Source organism: Suricata suricatta, chromosome 1 (assembly GCF_006229205.1).
Source record: "Suricata suricatta isolate VVHF042 chromosome 1, meerkat_22Aug2017_6uvM2_HiC, whole genome shotgun sequence".
Lineage (NCBI taxonomy): Eukaryota > Metazoa > Chordata > Mammalia > Carnivora > Herpestidae > Suricata > Suricata suricatta.
In genome coordinates this window covers 93,577,008-93,598,213 of record NC_043700.1, presented here as the reverse complement: position 1 = coordinate 93,598,213, position 21,206 = coordinate 93,577,008, and the positions used below count along the sequence as shown (strand labels likewise).

At 35.2% G+C, this 21,206-nt stretch overlaps 1 protein-coding gene across 2 annotated transcripts in view; it reads left to right on the top strand.

Annotated features, from left to right (window-relative positions):
* FAT4 (FAT atypical cadherin 4) overlaps positions 1 to 21,206 on the top strand; it is a 168,842-nt gene that overhangs the window by 61,218 nt on the left and 86,418 nt on the right. For both annotated transcript variants that reach the window (XM_029941196.1, XM_029941188.1), the window contains exon 2: positions 12,975 to 13,106. In XM_029941196.1, coding sequence (XP_029797056.1) covers positions 12,975 to 13,106 — 132 coding nt within the window. The remainder of the gene's footprint in view (positions 1 to 12,974; positions 13,107 to 21,206) is intronic.

Here is a 21,206-nt window from a genome sequence, read left to right as displayed (position 1 = left end):
CCCTGAGCTAGCCCCCCCCATCCCCTCCTCTTTGGTAACCATCCATTTGTTATCTGTAATTAAGAGTCTGTTTCTTAATTTTTCTTTCTCTCTCTCTCTCTCTCTTTCCCCTATGATCATTTGGGTTTTTTTTCTTAAGTTCCATATATGAGTGAAATTATATGATATTTGTCTTTCTCTGACTGACTTATTTCATTTAGCATTATACTCTCCAGCTCCACCCATATATTGCAAATGGCAAGAGTTCATTATTTTTTATAACTAAATAATATTCCATTCCATTCCATTCCAAATTCCATTTGGAATTGTGTTGCCTCCAACTTGGTTTTTCTTTTTCAAGATTGCTTGGCTATTTGGGTCTTTTGTGGTTTCATACAATTTTAGGGTTATTTGTTCTAGTTCTGTAAAAACTGCTATTGTTGTTTTGATAGGAAATGCATTAAATGTGTAGATTGCTTTGGATAGTATACAATTTTAACAATACTTGTTCTTCCAATTCTTAAACATGGACTGTTTTTCCATTTCTTTGTGTTATCCTCAATTTCTTTCATCAGTGTTCTATAGTTTTTAAAGTACATGTCTTTTACCTCTTTAGTTAGATATATTCTGAGGGAACTTATTATTTTGGGTGCACTTGTATATGGCATTGATTTCTTAATTTCTTTTTCTACTGCTTCATTATTGGTGTATAGAAATGCAGTGGATTTCTGTGCATTGATTTTGTATCCCATAACATGGCTAAATTTGTTTGTCAGTTTTAGCAGTTTTGGGGTGGAGTCTTTTCAGGTTTTCTGTATATAGTATCGTAACACCTTCTAGGAATTCCAATATGTTGAAAAAAGTGAGTAGAGTATACTTATTTATGACCTTAGGAAAAAAGCCCTTGTTTTTTTTTTTCTTTTTCTTTTTTCCATTAAGGATGATGTTAGCTGTGGATTTTTCACACTTAGACTGTATTATGTTGAAGCATATTCCCTCCAAACCTACGTTTTGGAGGGTTTTTTTTTTTTTTATCACAGATGGATATTGTACTTTGTCAAATGCTTTTTCTACATCTATTGAAATGATTTTATGGCTCTTATCCTTTCTTTTATTGATATGATGTGTCACATTGATGGATTTGCAAATATTAAAAATATTAAATCACCTTTGCAGCCCAGGAATAAACCTCATTTGATTGGGGTGAGTGATTTTTCGATGTATTGTTGGATTTTGTTGAGGATTTTTCACCTATGTTCATTAGGGATATTCGCCTGTATTTCTCTTTTTTACTGGTGTCTTTATATGGTTTTGGTGTCAGGGTAATGAGCATATTGGCTCTTAACTCATTGAATAAACATATATTAAGTGCCTTCTGTATGACACATACCATGATGGAAACTAAAGACTCCACTAAAGCTTAGAAGAGAAGCGGTGTTTCTTCTGAGTTTGTTGAAATGGGATTTCTAAATATAATTAAAGCACAGTGCCCTGTAAACTTTTTTTTTACTTTGACAGTGAGTTTAAGATCTTCAGAAAATATATGTCACATTTTCTATCAAACAAAAGCTATATTCATCCCTATTTCTGATGAGCTAATGCTGTTTCAAATAAATTAAAATTGTTATAGTTTTGAAGCAAAAAAAACCCCAAAACTCTAAAATGGGATTTTTAAAAATATTTTTAATGTTTTATTTATTTTTGAGAAAGAAAGAGAGAGACAGTATGAGCAGGTGGGTCAGAGAGAGAGGGAGACACAGAATCTGAAGACAGACTCTAGATTCTGAGCTAGCTGTCAGCACAGAGCCTGATGCGGGGCTCGAACCCACAAACTGTGAGACCATGAGTTGGAGTCGGATGTTTAACTGACTGAGCCAACCAGGCACCCTTAAAATGGGATTTTAATCTTATAAGTTGAAATAGCTGTTTAAAATATGTAAGGAAGTATAACAAATATACTAAAAAGCAACTAAAATAAAATACATTGGCTATAAGACCAAACTTTATGTTACTTATGTCAAGTAACAGAAATTTCTTCCAGGGCAAAGATTAATGTACAAAGGTGAAATGTCACCGAGAGATTATTTTGCCATTGCAGTAATTCCATTAAAAAAAAAAAAGAATGTAGCCAAGTCTCATGTGGGTACTAGAAAGCCATTAAAGATGGAGTGTATATATTCATGGGGACTGCATTCTCTTACTGTAATTCTACTATTACTGTTCTCTTATAATGTTCCCATTTTTTGGTAATTTTCTAGTCTTAAGAAAGGCGATCTGATTTACTGGAGTCAGTCATAATTTGCTCTTCTTGTGTCAGACATTCCTACCTTCTTCTCCTAATCTTTGGATTCGTTCGGGGTGAGACTTGAAGGTCACATATTTTTTTGAGTTTCCCTTCTAAAAGTGTTTTAATGTTTATTTATTTTTGAGAGAGAGAGAGAGAGAGAGAGAGAGAACAAGCAGGGGAGGGGCAAGGGAGAGGGACACACAGAATCTGAAGCAGGCTCCAGACTCTGAGCTGTCAGCACAGAGCCCAACTCGGCACTCAAACCTGTGAACTGCAAGGTCATGACCTGAGCTGAAGTCAGATGCTTAACCAACTGAGCCACCCAGGCACCCTTGAGTTGGCCTTTTAAAAGATGGGGGTGAAGTGAGAATGAGAAGTTATATAGGATAAAAAAGCTTATTAATAGGCTCATATCAATTAAAATTAGATCACATTATAAGATATATCACAGTTATTAGTATATATAATCTATTTTGGGGTTTTTTGCCTTTAAAATAAAATAATAATCCATTTTTACAACATGAAGATTAAATAAAATAGTCAATTAATAAATACACTGGGTTTTTTAATGTTTACTGATTTGTTTTGAAAGAGAGAACACACACATGCACAGGATGGGGAGGGGCAGAGAACGAGAGGAAGGGAGAATCTTAAGTAGGCTCTCTGCTGTCCGCACAGACCCTGACATTACTCAGGAATTGATCTCACAAACCACAAGATCATGACTTGAGCCAAAATCAAGAGTTGGACCCCTAATCAGCTGAGCCACCCAGGTGCCTCAATGAATACAATGTTATATATTTGTTAACTGTTGACACAATAATGCTGCATAATAAAGAGCCACAAAATCTCAAAGGCCCACAGCAACACCTTTATTCTTGTGTGCCTGCAGGCAGGCTGCAGTTGGGCTGATCTAGGCTGGGCTCTGGGAAGCTTTGCTTCAGACTCTCCAAGACTCTCAGCTGAAACTTCTCAACCCAGGATCTGTTGTTTTCCTCCTGGTACTCATGCACTAGCCAGGACATCTTGTTCTGATGCCCATGACAGAGGTCCAAGAAAGCAAGCATGTTTCAAGTCCCCACTTGGGTCATATGGTAAATATCCCATTGACCAAAACAACTGGTCATCATAGATGTCCTCAAAACCAGGAGGCAGAGAGAAGAAGCATACCTTTAGGGAGAGAACTGTGAAGGCGCTTATATGGAGGCGTGAAGAATCGGGATCAGTGATTCAAACTACCATGGCTGTATCTTTAATATAAATCAAACCAGTTTTCTATTTTTCAGCAGTCTGAACACAAGTCATATATATTTTATAAAATCTAATATCTTCTGAGAAAAATCAAAAGTTAAGAAAACAACAGTGGAATGTTTTTATTTGTTTTATATGGCATTTTCCTTTTGATGTACGTCTACCTCATTCAGATACACATCTAATGAAAAGTGTCCTACAGGATGCTTTTGCAGGGTGTTTGTTTTAAAGAATGGTATAAAAATTTCCATAAGTTTCATATGCAACCACACATATTTTAACTTGATCTTTTATTCTGCATTTACTTTTGGGCGTCCTTAAGAATCTGTTAAAATTCTGAAATTATGCAGTATTGATTTCAGGAAAAGTTGAAGTGGTTACACATGATTGCCTTTGCCTTAAAAGAAATCCTTATTTGGTTCTAATTTGAACAATATTGAAAGCACAACAAAACTAGCTTTCTATTATGTCACCACACATTTAGAGAGTTTTGGAAAGCATTTTGTTTCAAGAATGGAGTTAACTATGTCTTGTCCGCACTTCTAGCCATTCTTGTAATTTCTGGCTACTCTCCAAGCCTGCCTGTTACTCATACAGATTTCTTTCCTAGTTAGAAATGCATTGAAATCCCAGGAACATATGCTGCTGACTGCGAAAAGAGTTTTAGTGATGAGAGATTAATGTGATTGCTTTTGCTTGAGAAATATAATTGGCCACAGTTACATACATGTAGTTTATGTGAGAAATATGCTTTGTTTTAAAACTCATTATGTTTATTCTTACTTTGCTTTTAAAAGTAAACTAAAAAGAATCTAAAATGTGCATGCTTCCTTCTTTCTTCATATTCCAGAATACTTGGAATAGAAACAGTACTAATTTGTGTGAAATAAACACACAGGTATCTAAATATACACAGAATTTAAATGTAAGGGACAAAGTTTAAAATGACAAAATATTTGCTGTCCTACAATTACAGAAAGAGGAGTCCCTTAATTCCCAAATTACGTGTCATTTCCTCAAATACTGTCATTACATCACGTTTCTTTTACTAAAGTGTTTTCTGTGAAACAATATAGTAAAACAGTATTTAATATATATTAGGTAACATGTTAGTTCTTGTCTTCTCAATTTTTTGTCATTCTAAAGAAAGACTATATATAAATACATAGAGTTACTTTCTGATGGTTTCTGAAACTTCAGAAGAGTTTGGGCTGCAAGAGGCCTGTGTCCTCAAGAGTTTCTGGTTCACTTGGACGTGCAAGTTGGTCACTCTGCTCAGTTTCCCTAACAGGTCGCACCTGGCCTCAACCAGTCCTCCATGGCATGGAGTCCTAGGTCTTTTCTCCAGACTCTGATTCCTCCCTTTTCCCTGCAGATTTCAGTTTTAAAAGTTCAGAAATACCATCCAGATGAGAGAGTAGGCTCTTGTTACAGCTCCCACAGACTGTTTTGAATTTGGTCGGTTATACATTATAAATAAATACCTAGAAACATTGTTCACCGACTATGATGAGACCTTGCATACCTACATAGTCCAAACATTACATTCTGGACATTTCAGACTTTTATATGTAAACTGTTCTTTGCTAGGGCCTTCTCATAACTAGAATATGAGTCAGTTGCAAACCATAATAGACTTTGGCTCTGCAACGTGATGAAGTGTTCTGCATGTAGCGAAATGTTTTCACCCAGGCCCATGGTGGCAGAATTCCCAGTGGTCACCCCCGAATAGGGAAAGAAATGAAGAATCAAATTGAAGGAACTATGCAAACCTGGCACCATCCTTTCATGGCAATTCAGCTTTTTACTGTTGTTAAGGAATGAAAGAAAGTACATAGAGTAAACCCCTAAGTGATAGTTACAAGTGCATGTTGAGTTTTCTCTTTCCCAATGACTGAATTTTGCTCTCAACTTGAAATTTTAAATAGGTGTAGATAGGGGCACCCAGGTGGCTAAATTAGTTAATCTCTCCAACTCTTGATTTCTGCTCAGGTCAGGATCTCATAGTTGGTGAGTTCAAGCCCCATGCTGAGCTTAGCACTGACAGTGCAGAGTCTGCTTGGGATACTCTCTCTCTCTCTGCCCCTCCCCCACTCATGCAAGCGTGTGTGTGTGGGGGGGGGGTGGGTGTGTGGGTGTGCACACGTGCATGTACTCTCTCTATCAAAATAATTAAATAGACTTTAAAATAAAAAGGTGCATGTTCTACCAAATGAAATTATGTGGTTAGTTCAGCAAGAAAATGAATGTAGAATGTCAGACTTTCTGCTGCAATTTAATTAGAACCTCTGCTATATGATCTCAGGATATATAGACTTTGTCATAAATTTACTAAATAAAACCTTGTTATTGGAAGCCTGTACAATATGCAAAATGTGTCAATCCCATTGAATTAAATGAATCACATAGCATTTGGCTTCAACTGAAGAAAGAACATGTGAAACTATTGCCAAACATCTAATATATATATTTGATTATTGACTTCAGCCATGGTTTTGATATTTTTATCTGATGTTTTTCCTCTAACGAATGCTGTGTTCAATTCCCGTCTTTGATATCCAGTCCCAGAACGTTCCTTTGCACACATAAACCTGATGCGGTGACGGCAAGTTGTCCCTCAGCACCAAGCCTCTCACTGCACTGAGAGCAAACTCCTCCCCCACACACGGTCTCATCTCAGACAGGAAAGGTGGAGTCTTCCTTTACAGGGTCAAAGGAAGTGACAGGCCAGGCGCGATGCTTGTACTGTTCATGGTGTGGATTTCAGCTTGGTTAATTTGCTTTCAACTTCAACTCCTCACTTGAGCCTACAGATAATTAAGTGGTAGGTCTCAGCATTGTGTTTCACTCTGATGAAATAAAAATTGTTTTCAGTGTAAGATAAGACTTTTTTCCCCAGTGAATTGAGGTAGCACCTACATAATATAAACTAGGACATCATTTAGTAAAGTGTTATTTGAGTGACATTATAATGATCTATTAAGGGTAATGCACATTTTAATGAGGTTAGTTACTCTTTCATGTTTACTAATGACTTGTGTGGTGTTCAATGTAGCTGTTTCTGAAGTAGTGAGGAGTATTGATTATATCTGACATTCCAGTCTCCCAAATGGGAGATTTTTCTGAAACAAAACGTACATAAGATGTCTGTCTGCGGCTCTTTTAATTTTATAATCCTGAATGTGAAGTTATTGAATTATCATCCAGTAAGATTTCATAACATAAAATGTATACATAATGGCTGTTGCAGGGTGATGTTGAAAAGAGCACCAAATGCTGAAGAAGCAGGACAAAACTTTATTTATGGCCGGGCCAAACCTGATCTCCTGATGGTAAGGAGGAAGTGCAGAGAATGGCCCCGAACAAAGGTTGCAGCGAGATTATATAGACATACACAGCATCCCGTGATAGCTAATTACATTGTAATACACAGACACTAGTTTTGGGGGGAACATACCAATTTAGTTCTTTGTTCTTTTAAGATGACCAATCATAGTTAGACAGTGACTAAGCAAATTTTTTTGTTGTTATAGGTTTGGCCTTGGTTGGATCTTAGCAACCAGGAGCAGTTAGCAACAAGTTATCTGTTTAGTAAGCAGGGCAAAGTTATAGAACCAAGATGAGGCAGTTAACCTATTACAGTCCATAAGTTAACTATTATATTCCATAAGTTAACCTATTACAATGGCATGACAGGCATACAAGAACTAGGAAATCAATCAAGGGATGCCTGGGTGGTTCATTTGGTTAAGCATCTGACTTCTGCTCAGGTTACCATTTCATAGTTTGCGTGTTCAAGCCCTGTGTTGGGCTCTATGCTCACAGCTCAGCATTTGGAGTCTGCTTTAGATCCTGTGTCTCCTTTTCTTTCTGCCTCTCCCTTGCTCACGCTCCGTCTCTCTCTTGCTCACGCTCCGTCTCTCTCAGTCTCTCAAAAATGAATAAACATTAAAAAAATTTTTAGGGGCGCCTGGGTGGCTCAGTAGGTTGAGCGTTCAACTTTGGCTCAGGTCATGATGTTTCTGTTCGGTGGGTTCAAGCCCCACATCAGGCTCTGTGCTGACAGCTAGCTCAGAGCCTGGAGCCTGTCTTCAGATTCTATGTCTCCCTCTCTCTTTGATCGTCCCCTGTTCATGCTGCCTCTCTAACTCACAAAAATAAATAAAACATTTTAAAAAATTTAAAAAAAATTTTTAAAGAGGACTAGGAAATCTATAGAATTGAATTGGTTCCCAAAATCATTGTGATAGAAGGCAACTTTGATCAATACACTCTTATATACCAGTAATATATGTATTAAAAATGTAAAAATAACTTGGATTTTTGCCAGGCATGGATAAGGTGTAAGAATGGAAAAATGAGCATGACAATTCTTGTTCCCAAAATTTCAGTTTAAAAGGCACTACTTTGAGCAATATAAATGATCTTTGGTAACATGAAGAACTTTTCAATGACCAATTTCTGTAATATGCACATTTATTAAAGAAATCAGAGCAACAAAATACGATTATCAAAATAGTATTTTTTGGTCTAACTGTTAATTAAAAGGTATATTGAAATACAGTTTTTATGGCATTATCATAATACCTTTGGGAGTCATATATGTTAACTCTGAGCATTATCTTTGGTGCAATGCTTTGTCAGGGTTTGTGTGGTCTGGGTAATAGTGTTACTTGAGGAGTTTAATTTTGGGATGTCAGTCCCACACAAATTAAAAGTAATAATGTAAATATTTTGTCACTAAAAAACAACTAATCAAATACTATTTGCCTTGACACATCTTCTTTTATTATTTTATAATTTTGTATACTTTATGTCTATCTCACTAAAGATTTAGATTTTAGTAATTTCTGGAAATAAATATTTATGATTGCATCTTTTAAAAAAAGGAAACAAAATATTTGTAGACATTTTGACAGCAGTATCTTTTGCTGATATCTATAGAGAATTTAGCTAGTTTCTTCACTTGTAATATATATTAATCACCTTTCTGCTCAATGCTATAGTCTTCAGTGGCATTGATAAAACAAATATTCCCAGAATATTTTCCCTTACTGTAAATATGAAGAAACTTAAAAATTTAAAAATTTGGATTGATTAGTATTTGTAAACAATCAAATATTAATTTCTTCAAAGTCATTTTCTTATTGACATTTGTCAAATGCACAATTTGTTTGAAAGAAAGATCACTGTCTTCATGCACAGATTAGAAGCTTTGGTCTAAGGCATATTAAGTTTGCATTCTAGTTCTAGCTCTCTCCACAGGTCTCTGGAAAAATCACTGGGCTAGAATTAGGAACCTGACCTTTTTTTTTTTTTTTTTTGCTTAGATAAATAACTTGCTATTTCTGTCTTTTTAAAAATTTTTTTAACATTTATTTATTTTTTGAGACACAGAGCATGAGCAGGGAAGGGAAGAGAGAGAGGGAGACACAGAATGCTAAGCAGGCTCCAGGCTCTGAGCAGTCAGCCCAGAGCCCGACATAGGACTTGAACTCATGAACTGCGAGATCATGACCTGAGCCCAATTGGCCTCTTCATTGACAGACCACCCAGGAGTCCCTGACTTGCTATTTTAATGCCTATTCTCTATAAGATAAAGGAGATAGACTTGATGATATTTAATATTCCTCCTAAAATTTCAATAAATCTACTTCCAAATAAATGGATTTCTGAACTTTTAGTGAACAATGAATTCCACAATTTCCTGAGAGGAAAAAAGTTTTTCATACTTATTTATTAAGAACCATATTATGTAGGTTGAAGGAAGGTTTTTAAAAATTTTTGATGTTTGTTTATTTGAGAGAAAGAGTGAGCATGATAGGGGGAGGGGCAGAGAGAGAGGAGACACAGACTCTGAAGCAGGTTCCAGGATCTGAGCTGTCAGCACAGAGCCCAACATGGGGCTCGAACTCACAAATCATGAGATCATGACCTGAGCCAAAGTCAGTTGTTTAAGGGTGGGAGCCACCCAGGCACCTCAGGAAGGTTTTAAATTAAAAAAAAGATTTTATTGTTTTGTTCTGATTCCCTAATGACCACTTTATTTAACTTGCAGAGAGGCTATGAATTTAAGAAAATGTTTTTAAGTTGTTATTGATATAGTGACCACAATGAAATTATTGATTTGTTAAATACGGAATTAGTTCATAGTGGACCTTGTTATTTTAATCAATTCCTTAGCTGTGACTGTAACATACTGTGTTCATAATGTCAATATGAATCAGTGACATGCCCCATGTTTTATAGTTATATCCACATATATGGAATGATTTGATAATTGCTACTGCTAATTAATGATTCCTCATTGATTATGTAGTTTTATGCTGATATATTCACTTAAAAATTAAAAATAAATCCCCAAAATATAATTATTCTTGATGCACTGTAGAATAAAATGATAGCCTGAATTCTACAGAAAAAAAATTAAGAGGAAACATACTCATTTCATAGCAGCTACTTACACAGTAAATATTTTTTTTAAGTATCTATTTATTCAGCAAGTTGAATATCAAGGACTCTTCATTTAGCATAAAGAAGTTGGGGGACAATACTTAAGGCCGTGTTTTTTTTTTATAACTTTTACCATTATTAACCCACCAAAGGCAGTCTGTTTTTAAATTAATTTGGTCATTAGCCTTAATATCAGTCATGTATTTGTTTCTAAATATAATCATTCGTTTACCAGGGTTTCACTCTTAGGGATCATGTGTCTTAACCAGAAAAGTAATTATTCCGAAGGGCTTTAAATGGTGACAGAAGTGGTGTCAGTGGACAATGCCTACGGTTCAGCCATTAGCTGCAGCTGATGTTTTGTTATGATGAAGTCAACCACAAAGTTACCAACTGCCCTTGTAATGGTAATAGGTGAAACCACGCATGTTTCTGAAGCATCAGTTGTCTAAGCACAAAGGTCAGCATTTGATAGGCAAGCATGAAATATGCAAGTGCCTTATCTTTGTGGTGTAATGTTTCTCTCTCTCTCTCTCTCACACACACACAAACCTACACAAGGTTGGCATGTTGGTTTCCAATTACACCAAGTCAAATTATAGATGAAAGACAATTTAGAATTGAAAAAAAATTCTATTAAGATAAAAAGTCAGAGTTAAGTTATGAGGTATTTTGGTTAGTTATCTCTTCATTTGTTTTTCTATTGTATTTTGAGCACTGTGCATACATATATGAAAATCACACAGATAATGTGAAGATAATTATTAATTTCTAAATAACATTAATGATTATGTTTTTGGATTATGATTGTGTCATTTATTCTTTTTTTAATTTTTTAAAATGTTTTATTTAGTTTTTTGATACAGAGAGAGACAGAGCATGAGAGGGGGAGGGTCAGAGAGAGAAGGAGACACAGAACTGGAAGCAGGCTCCAGGCTCTGAGCTAGCTGTCAGCAAGAGCCTGACGCAGGGCTCGAACCCACGAATGTGAGATCTGACCTGAGCCGAAGTCGGAGGCTTAACCGACTGAGCCACCCAAGCGCCCTCATTTATTCTTAAATCCACATTTTTCAGGCTTTTGAAATACATATATGTGTATGTATGTATTTCACAGTTCTTCCTACATGAAAACTTTGTACATATGTTTCAGAGATGTACTTTAAAGAACTCTCAAGGCCTTTGGTCACTACTTGAAAATCAAGAATAACTTTTAAAAATTGTTTTTAAGCTTTATTTATTTATTTTGTGAAAGAGAGACAGACAGACAGACAGCCCATTGCATTGGCAGGGGAGAAGCAGAGAGAGGGAATCTCAAGCAGGCTCCACGCTGCCAGTGCAGAGCCCGATGTTTGGCTCAAACTTGTGAACTGTGAGATCATGATTTGAGCTGAAACCATGATTCAGTTGCTTAACCAAATGAGCCATCCAGGTGCCCCAGATTAACTTTTTATTAGCTACTTCCCTCTGGATTAAGCATTTTGCTGGCCTCATTAAAGTCTAGTCTTCATAAAATGCTCTAAGACACATAGTATTATCTCAATTTTAAGATGAGTAGACTGAACCTAAGATAAATTAAGCACTTAAGTTTATCCAACTAATAATTTGGAGAGCTAGAATCTGAATTTTGGTTTTTCTAATTTGAAAACCCAGGTTACTTACAACCGTGCATGGCAGTTGGTCATTGGCTGCAGTTGTAGATTCTGTGGACCTTTACTTTAAAGCAAGTAGTATAGAGAATGATGGGAGCCCAAACTAGAAGTGCCACATTTCTGACTTCTGAGACTGCTGCTTTCAACCATACCCTAGACTAATTTGAGCCATTTGCTATGATCAAAACTCTCCTATTAATAGGTGCAACTAGAGGTATAATAATTCTCTAGTACTTAATTTGTATATTGATTCTTGGGAAGAGGGGTTATTTTGATCATTTGCTCATCCATTTATTCTACTAGCTCTGCTGTATTTCCCATTCATTCCTTTTCAGACAATAATGACAGTTCTACCTATTGCTTTACCCTCTGCCTCATCAAAATTCTTTTGCTTTCTCCTCTCTCTTCGTATTCATCTACATCACTCTTAGATCTGATGGAGTTTTTACAGTTGAACTATAAAAGATGACATTTCATCCCATGAGAAAAATGTTTTGGTTATATCCGAGCTAAATACATGGATGGATTTTTCTCCATGACTTAATTTTGTGACCCAACTGGGGAAACTTGCAGTTTTATTAGCAGCTGTCTTCCCTTTTCTTATCAGATCTTCAGCTTTTAGGACCTAGCTCAAAAGAGAAGACACATGATTCAAAGTTATTATTTAGACTTCACAAATCTTTCCTCCTAAACAGTTTTTCCTAGACAGAGAAACAAATAACTCTGACTAGGATCTTTCAAACAAAACTGTTAATATTTGCAATCTATATAAACACTACATCAGAAAGGGATGGCTGTTTAGCTTTAGTCGCTTTAAGAAGTCCTGATAGGAGTGGAAATAGATGAGAATATGAGAGTATTTTTCTTCCCCCATTGGTTGGGAGTTGGTTTAAAGGGGAAATTGCTGAGGGAGTCTTAAAACAAAATGAGAACTTCTTTGTTTCCACCAGACATTGCCAATATATAAACATTTCAGGAAGAAATTCTACACCTCTTCATTTGTGTGTCAGGCAACATTTAATGGTTGAGTGGCAGATGGTCTAAAGTCTGGGCAGTTCTTCAGTGGTGCACAAATTGAGATGAAATCAACAGTTGATCAGTGGGCCTTTTCTAGTTTAAACTCCAAGGCAACCCAGTTGCTCCAAACAAGTCAAATGAGTTTTACTTGGATTTCATATTTTTCATAAGGATTTCATAGCTTTCTGTAGGGTATTTTCTACTGTTTGGATGTTATATATAAAAGTTCTGATTCTTTTTGGAGTGTGTAGCTAGCTAGTGGGCTCTGAGTATATATTTTAATTAGCACCTTGCAGACCTGTGGGACATTCATGTATTATCTCTTTCTCTCCTTGTAGGTTGAAATAACACTTCAAGATATTAACGATAATCCACCAGTATTTCCAACAGACATGCTGGATCTCACGGTGGAGGAGAACATTGGAGATGGCTCTAAGATTATGCAACTGACAGCCATGGATGCTGATGAGGTAACTCAGAGCCTGAATTCATTTTGAAACCTAATATCCCAGTGAGCATTCAAATTTTTACCATATACGGATTTTTAAAAAATGTGTATTTATTTTTGAGAGAGAAAAAGAGACAGAGCATGAGCAGGGGAGGGGCAGAGAGCTGTCGATACAACACCCAATGCGGGGCTTGAACTCACAAACTGAGATCATGACCTGAGCTGAAGTCCCATGCTTAACTGACTGAGCCACCCAGGTGCCCCTGTTGACCCATTATTAATACCTAATAATTAAGGTTAAGCATTGTGTATTCTTTTTAAAAGAATATTAATTATTAAAATGTGATATAAGAAGGGTAAGATAGAGACTATAAGGGGGTAATTTTCCTTTGATCAGTAATTCATTATTCAGTGAATTTCTGGTTGCACTTTAGATTTCTTGGCCAAATTATTTTAATTTTTCAAATAATAGAATTATCTACAGACATAGCCATATTTTTATGCCTTTATCATTCCAATTTTATATCTTAGCAGCTAAGGATTGAATTTTTATAGGTATTTGGCAAAAAGTAGATTATTTAAAATTAAAACATTTAGAAACACTATCTTATAGTGTTTCATTAAATTTGCATATATTTATAAAACAAAATATATGATTTAAGAATATATTTATAAATAAAAGGTATATATTTATACATTTTAAGGAAATTATCTAGGCACATTAATGGTTTTTCAAATCTGTTAATAAACAAAACTTTCCTATCTAGTAGTGAATGTAAAATATGGAAGCACAATTTAGATTACTATCTTTTATATTTATATTTCAAGTTTAGCTATTTAATTACCATGCTCCAAATGGCATAACAACTTATATAATTTGTATTTTATATTTTTCCTGTGAAAAAAGCCCATTGCTTGTTTTCTCCTTCTTGCTAGGTAAAGGAATTTATTAATGTGCTGGTGTTGTGGAGGGAGACATAACCTTCCCAGACACCAGTGTCACCTTTGACCTTGAGCTAAGCTCAACACAGACCAGAGGATTTAACTTTTTTGCCCTCAATTAAATGTCAGAAGTATCTGAAAACTCGATTTTTGGTCTAAGAATAAGATCTTCATAAGTTTCTTCTTTAACTTTAAAAGGGTAAAGAAATAAAAAAACAGACCAATTTAACAGCTAATACAGAAATGTAATGAGTTAGTTTTTTTATAAATTTTACCAAAATCTAAGGAAAAGTAAGCAAAATAAAGCATAGATATTTAGATAATTGTAGTTTTCTATTTAAAAAGATTTGGTGTTTTAAGTTAGGTATCATCTCAATTTTATAAAATGTTAAACAACAGAAACACAAGCAAAATAGGAATTAAGTTGGCTTTATTCAATGATTCATAAATCAGGCAATGTCTCATCTAACCAGAGAAAAGAACTCCACCAAGCTGTAGCAAAGAAAAGGGTTTTAAAGGCTGAAAGTGGTGGAAATTCTTAGCAGTGAATGCATTGTTTTGGGCAAGGTCACCTTCCTACAGGGAACAGAGGAGTCTATTCTGCCTCTTGTCTCACCAGCGCTGACCAGATCATTTTATATGGACTTGGTAAAGGGTACATTTCTGGAGAAGTTGAAACTGCAATTAGGTTAAGTATTATGTCTTGGTTCATTGCCATGAGATTTAGCATAAGTGACTCCATTTTGGAACTGCTGTCTTTTTTTTACCAATTCCTTTTTGATTGGACTCTCAGTTAACTGAAAAATATGATCAAAATTGAAGGCATTGGCACCACTCACAGATCCCACTCAATTATTTCTATAGCTTTTGTCAATCCTTTGGGTGTCATTCCTAGGTCATGACACTTTTTTTTTCTTAATCTCTGTGAAGCCCATGACTTCAGGTTATACTTTTTAACTTGGCCAGTCTCTTCAATCCTTTTCTGATGATCCAGTCTTACAGAGGTCATTTACTTGGTTAGTAGCTCAGCAAACATGCATTTAAAACTTTTCAGAGAATAGAATATGCCAGGGAGAATTCTATGATTATTACATTCAAGATAATTCCTAATGTTTAGAAAATACTTCATAGTTTGGTCCCCCAAACCAAACTAATCAAAATGAAGTAAGGAAAAGAAAGAGCCTGCTGGAGTCACCTTTCTGAAGCAAGTGTCTAGCTCAGTGATTTTATGTAACTGAATTTCCATTTCTCCAACAGTGTGAATCCAGGTGCAGCAGATGATGTTAGCCACAGCACAGAAACCTCATTGCTCAGCTAAAAAATATTCAAGGGACCAAATTTGTTCAGAGAGTCTTAGGACTTTTTTTGGTCAGCTATTGTCTTTGCAGATTATACCGTATTTTCAAGAGTCAGGGAAAAATTTCTTTTTTTAAGTTTTTTCTTTTTTAAAAATGTTATTTATTTATTTATTTATTTATTTATTTATTTATTTATTTTTTGAGAGAGTGAGCACATATGAGCAGGGGATTGACAGAGAGAGAGGGAGTCACAGAATTCAACGCAGGCTCCAGGCTCTGAGCTGTCAGCATAGAGCCCGACATGGGGCTCGAACTCACAAACCGTGAGATCATGACATGAGCTGTAGTTGGATGCTTAACAGACTGAGCCACCACCGAGGTGCCCCATGAGTTAGGGGAAGGTTTCTAATCATAGCCTCATTTACATTTACTCCCAACCAGGGAAATATGGCCCTGCAAAAGGAAGTGAATCCTGAATCATAAATTCCTTCTGGTAAGTTCTTTCTAACTCAACAGTGTAACTCTAGGGGAGCCTGCCAGTGAGGTGTCATTGTGGTCAGTTAGGGGGCACAGTTAGATAACCTAAGAGGCAGTGGTTGGCTATGCACCAGCTACTTAGGCATTCATAAGTCCAAGGAGAATGATAATCACCACAGAAAAAAGACAAATCTTATAGGGGCATAAACCATTTTTGATAAGATGGCACTGTTAATGGACAATAATGGAGAGAAAGGAGTTTTTAGTGACAAATCCAGCTGTCTAAGAGGCAATGTCTCCCTCTCTTAGCAGCAGCCTGTGAGATACTGATGATGGCATTATCTTTCTAGGCTAATGCCAGATTAAAGGAGAGAAAGAGAGAGAGTTTAATGTTTAGTTGGAATGTGAAGTCTTGACCTGGGATTTTGGGAAGAAGCCATCTACCTTGCTGTTGGCTATTTCTCTTCCTAATCAATTTGACTTTGGAGGTCCCCAGCATTTGTGGAAGACCAGTTATCATGTGGAGTTTTCTTTAATTGTGAGGTATTTATCCACAAGTCCCTGGAGTCTGGCTGCCATGTGGGTAGTGAGAAGGACCTGATACAGTCTTTTACAAGGAGTTTGAAGGGCAGTCTTACTTCTTTACAAATCTAAATCAGAAGGATGAGAGATAATTGGAAATGTTACTTTGGTGAGTTGTAGCCAGATACTTGAGGAAGCTAGAATGCAGGATCTAGTATTAAAAAATTTTTTTTTATGTTTTATTTATTTTTGAGAGAGAGAGAGAGAGGGACAGCATGAGCAGGGGAGGGTCAGAGAGGGAGAGAGACACAGAATCTGAAAATGGGCTCCAGGCTCTGAGCTGTCAGCACAGAGCCCGACACGGGGCTCAAACCCACAAACCACAGGATCATGACCTGAGCTGAAGCCGGACGCTCAACCGACTGAGCCACCCAGCCACCCCAGGATCTAGTATTTACATGTATATAATAAAACCTCAAACACAATTAACAGGGGTAGAATTCAATATCTACAAAAATACAAACCTAATTTTCTACAGTTACTCCCATTTTTAAAAGATAATTGTAGTAAAACTAATTTGTTTGCATTATCTTCATAAATGCATTATTTATGATTATTTATGTAAGTGCAATCAAAATAGTTATTGCCCATATAAGCTCTTTTTTTTAAAGTTTATATATTTTGAGAGAGAGAGTGCACAAAGTTGGCAAGGAGCAGAGAGAAGGAGAGAGATAATCCTGAGCAGGTTAACACAGAGCCCAATGCAGGGCTCAAACTCACAAACTGTGAGATCATGACCTTAGCTGAAATCAAGAGTCAGATGTTTAACCAACTGAGCCACTCAGGCACTTTGACCATATAAGCTCTTTTTAAAGATTAATTTGCTGAAACCTTAGAAATACGGTACTAGGACAGTTTTCCAAGGGGCTTCCTTGATTCCATAAAGTCAACCTTAGTTCCTTAAAACTGATCGCATCTGAATCTACACACATCTCTCTCAAATATGACATCCAAGTCAAAGCCTGGGTAATATAACCAGTATTCCCAAATACGTCCTGTTAAACGAGAATGGATCCTCATTGAATTTATGCAAACAAATAACAATATTTCCATGAAACAAGTGTTATGCCAGAAGAATAGTTTCTGAATTCTGGAGGGATCAGGTAGGGAAAAAAATCAAACATTTCATCTTTGTTTACAAAGGTATAATTTACCAATATGCTATAGGCCATAGTAAAACAGAAAAACAAAATAAGAAAATAAAAGAAAAGACAAACATTTTCTTATATCTGTTAAAACAAAACATTAAAGAACCAGCAATGTTTTGAACAAAAGTAATAAAGAATTATAATTATCCTCCTTAGTTCATTTAGTCATATGTAATTAATACTTGTTCTAATTGAATCCATTTTTTTATTGGCTCTGGAAATTCTTACCCAGTATTTTTTTAATTTTAAGCTTATCACAAACCTGTATGTTAGAATACTTTCTTTAGGTCTTCTTGAAAATAAAACACTTTTGCCAAAGCATCAGAATGAAACAACTGTCTATAAAATCACAAAAGACTTAAAAATGATCATGATTAAAAACTTAAGAAGAGGTCACTACAATGTCATTCAACGGAAATATGCTTATTTCTAGGGAAAATGTTACATATCATTTTAACATAATAACTGGAAAAATGACTGAAAACATGCCAAGACATATTATATTTCCAGGAATTTTCCATGATTTCTGGAACACATAACATATATCTATACAAACACAGCATTAAAAATGCCTTAGTATTATTCCTTATTTGATAATAATTTAACATATCAATTAAACTTAGTTACTTTAAGATCTTTTTATAAGGCGAGAGATCATGTCTTTTGATACGTTTCAAGGATCCTCTTGAAAATCCCAAAGTAATACAAGGTCAAAAAGACTTGGTTTAGAATTTGATTTTTGGAAAGTTTGCCAAAAAATATCAAAAAGGTTTTAAGATATTTGTGCAGTCAAGACTATATGTCACTATGAAATGATATTCAGTTACCTATTTAACCAAAGTGACAATGGAAGACTTCATCGGCAAATATAGAAGACTTTATGGTTCTGAACAAAATTTAGTTCTTTCAATATTGAGTCCTAGGTTTCAGTAATCAAAAACTTGATAAAAAAATAACACAGGAAATTATTTTGACAAAATACAGAATCCTTGTTTTTTTAGGCAAATTACTTTAAAAGGTAAGGAACATTCTTAAGGAAAATCCTTTTATAATCACGTATCAAAACCAGACCACTGGACCAATTAAATTTTGTCTTTTTAACAGACCCAAAACAAAATTTTTTAAGTTAAATAAACTTATTTAACTTAAAATAACTGTATTTATTTATTTATTTTGAGAGACAGATGCAGCGTGAGTGGGGGATGGGGTAGAGAGAGAGGGAGATAGACAACCCCAAGCCGTCTCCTCACTGTCAGCAAGCCCAACATGGAGCTTGAACTCATGAAACTGTGAGATCATGACCTGAGCTGAAGCCGAGAGTTGGATGCTTAGCCAACTGAGTCACCCAGGGGCTCCAGAAAACAAAATTCTAATTTTGCCCCCGCTTCCTTTTGATGTTAGAACTCACTAGCCTAACTAAATTCATTCCAATCTTAACCAGTGTTGATCACACATAAGATTCCTTTCCCTGGTTTTTAATAGTTTTAGTTACACATGTTAGACTTTATAACCCTTAAAAGCTTTTGATTTCTAATGAAAACCAAGAAGTAAGCAATTATGAACTGTCTTTTATATTAGCATTCTATGGATTGTTATATATAATATGTATATTATATAGCTTTTATTATACTTTTTATGATTTCTAGAAACATGTACTCAACACAGCATAAACCATGTTTACTAATAAACCTAATTATCTTTAATTTCTCTGTAAAAGGAAGCTAACAGTGGATTAACTTATGTTCAATATTTAATATTTTAGTATTTTGTCTTATTTGAAAATGACATGGATATCAATGGATAGAACTTGACCCATCATTTAACCTAACCAAGTAAAACTTTAAGGTTTCAGGTTACCAAAAAGATTTGGGGAAACTAAAAAGTTTACATAAAATTTTTATACTACTTATATCTATTGTATTTACTGATCCTTAACAATTACATTTAGATTACTGGTAAAAATTTCAGAATGTAAGTTATTTTTATTGAAGAAAATTTTATAAGGCAGATAACATGAACTTATTTGATTCATAAATCCAGGTAAAATAAAAGCTGCATGACTATATTATATTCAATGTTGAAAAGTCTAGACATGTATATTTAAACAAACTTGAATTAACTTTATTATTCAATATTTTCCCAGATCACATGGACTTGAAAGGCATTTGAGTTAGTTTTCATTTTATTTTTGAGAATTTTTGTGAAAATTAAATTTATGTAAGCACATATTTACTTAAGCCAGTTAAATATATCTTTGTTCACAACTTAATTTTAATAATACCATCTGGAGGTAAGATTGGTGGAATTCTCTACTTCAGATGGTATTATTAAAATTAATTTTAATATATATATTATATATATACTCAAATAAACAGAGACATTATAGCTTCTATATGCATACAATTTCCCATTAGCGCAAAATCTAAATGAACTTCTCCCCCCTTTTTTGGGGGATAAGAATTACCTCCCCAAAGTTTATACATTAACACTGTGTGGCATAATGAAAAATGAGAGTTATAAGCTTTTTAAGATAAATAGGGGATCCTTTGGTACTGGTAACAAGGAGCAAGTGAACTTTCAACTGTCTCTGGAGCAACATTTTTCACTCTGCAAAGATTTGTAAGATAAGAGTTGCTCTCAATTCCTCAAAGAATTGGGTTGCAACTTAAATGCCATCATAGTTTGATTTACCCATAAATTCTTTTACAAGGGCTTTAGAACATTTTTCTTTCCTTCTGAATTCATAGTTTTATTTTAGCGTAGGGAGAAGGCCTAAAATAAAGTTCTTTCAGGCTCTGCAATTTGGCCAATTTCTGACCACAGAGCTACTTCGTAGTTTTTAGCTGGAACAAACAGTAAATATTTCTGGCAGTATTGAATAACCCCTGGGAATGAAGAGGCATCCCCAGAGAAGATGCATAAGATATTTTGTTTTCCTCCTTCTACTGCGCACTGTAGACAGAGATCTGGGAGACCTGACACTGGAAAGAATTCTCACCCTTCGCTGTCTTCCACCAGTTCTTCCAGGAACCATCTGTAGTATCAGAATTTGGCAAGATTTTTCATTGTTTTTAATTTAGGTTTTCCCTAGGCTATTGAAGAGAACGACAGCAGTTTACCAGAAAATCTCTCAGAGTGCCATTAACTTTGGGAGATCCCATTAAAAACTTTGGGAGATCCCCATTAAAAAGAGCCCTCCTTCAAGAGTAGACATGTGATGTCTTTAAGGTCATTAACTTGGCAGACTTTTTGCTTATGGTCATATAAAGTGAATTCAGACAGAGAATTACTAGAATGAGTACTCAAATAAAGGAGGATAGAGGGAAGCAGTGAGACTTACATCAACCTTATTTATTTTTGTTTTGTTTTTAGGTACCTTTTATATCTTGAATTTTTCATTAACCTTTTGCAACAAATCTATTAATAAAGCTATTTTGGAATTTTGAAGACTTTTGGAGGTTTTCTATATACCAATTAAAATAGGTATTCCATTCTCTTTCTTTGATTTGGGAGTCCTGGCTTTTAAATGCACTTCTTAAATGATCTTACCTAATTGGAACATTCTTCATAATGGCCACTGTAATTCTAGGTTATAATTACTTTTAGGGCTGGCAGCAGTTTGGTGGGACCCTAGCTGCAAAGGGGGTTTAACCCACAGTTTCTGTCCAGCCATAT